Here is a 1,063-nt window from a genome sequence, read left to right as displayed (position 1 = left end):
TCCTCAAAAGCCGCATTCTTTCAGACTGGCCCGCCCCTTAGCACCCACAACAATGTAAGCTCCCTTCTGTCGTGTTAGCCAGTCCAGCCTCCCCCGAGTCCAGCACAGAACAGGGTCCCCCAACTCACCCTTTCCACGATATCCCCTCTAGTCCCCTACCCGCGACCCAAACCCCACAATCACCGCTTTCAGGCCTCGGATTTCCTGAGTTTGAATCCTCCCGCTCCCTCAGGACTCCCCAACGCCCCCTTCAGAGGCCTCCCATCCTTCTCAACTGACCTCCCGACATCCTGAGAACTCGCCACTTCCTAGAGCTTCCAGAAACATCCCCAATCAACTCCTCTAGTCCTCTCAGGAGCGAGACGATCTCGCTGCACATAATTCCCGCCTCCTCCCTTCAAATCACACCTTCCCGCTCCCTCCGGGCCCCAAACGCCTCAGACTAGACGCCCTCTCCAGACCCTCTGCGCCTCAGGCTGCGCTGGCCCTGACCGTTTCTGGGCCTCAAGGCCCCACAGGCGGATCTGTCGGTCATACTGCGCCGCCTCTTCCTCGCTAATTCCGCCGCCAACCTCCTCCTTCTCCACCATGGCGCCGGCTCTTCCAGCCTCAGCCCTCAACCCGCTCACACCAACCGCCCACCGGCTCTGCGCGCGCAACCGCCGCCGGCAGCACGCCCAGAGTGCTTCTGCGCATGCGCAGATCGCCCACGCCTGCGCAGTGCCTCTACCATGGAGGCTGGAACCAGAAGTACCTCACGAGACTCACGGGCGGTCCGGCTACTGTAAGTCACGTGACACAGGCTTCAGCCAATCCTGGCCCCAAAAGTGGCCCAGCTTAAGGCCCCTAGGGCGATACCCACGTGGTCACTTATGAGGCTCTTAAATTCTGCAAATATTTAAGGAGTGCACACTGAGATACCTGCAGTAGGGTTATTGTAAAATAGAGTATTGAGAGGCTGGGCGCAACGGCTCGCGCCTGTAATCCCAGCACTTTGGGAGGCCGAGGTGGGCGGATCACGAGGTCAAGACATCGAGACCATCCTGGCCAACATCGTGAAACC

The 1,063-nt window shown here is 59.6% G+C and overlaps 1 protein-coding gene across 2 annotated transcripts in view; it reads right to left on the bottom strand.

Annotated features, from left to right (window-relative positions):
- The window catches only part of SAE1 (SUMO1 activating enzyme subunit 1), an 86,629-nt gene extending 85,938 nt beyond the window's left edge, over positions 1 to 691 (bottom strand). For both annotated transcript variants that reach the window (XM_017500398.2, XM_017500399.2), the window contains exon 1: positions 493 to 691. In XM_017500398.2, the coding sequence (XP_017355887.1) occupies positions 493 to 590 (98 nt within the window). In that variant the 5' untranslated portion in view covers positions 591 to 691. The remainder of the gene's footprint in view (positions 1 to 492) is intronic.
- Between the last annotated feature and the right edge of the window lie 372 nt (positions 692 to 1,063).

The sequence above is a fragment of the Cebus imitator genome, unplaced genomic scaffold (genome assembly GCF_001604975.1).
Source record: "Cebus imitator isolate Cc_AM_T3 unplaced genomic scaffold, Cebus_imitator-1.0 Scaffold266, whole genome shotgun sequence".
NCBI classification, from domain to species: domain Eukaryota; kingdom Metazoa; phylum Chordata; class Mammalia; order Primates; family Cebidae; genus Cebus; species Cebus imitator.
This window is presented reverse-complemented; position numbering and strand designations above follow the sequence as displayed.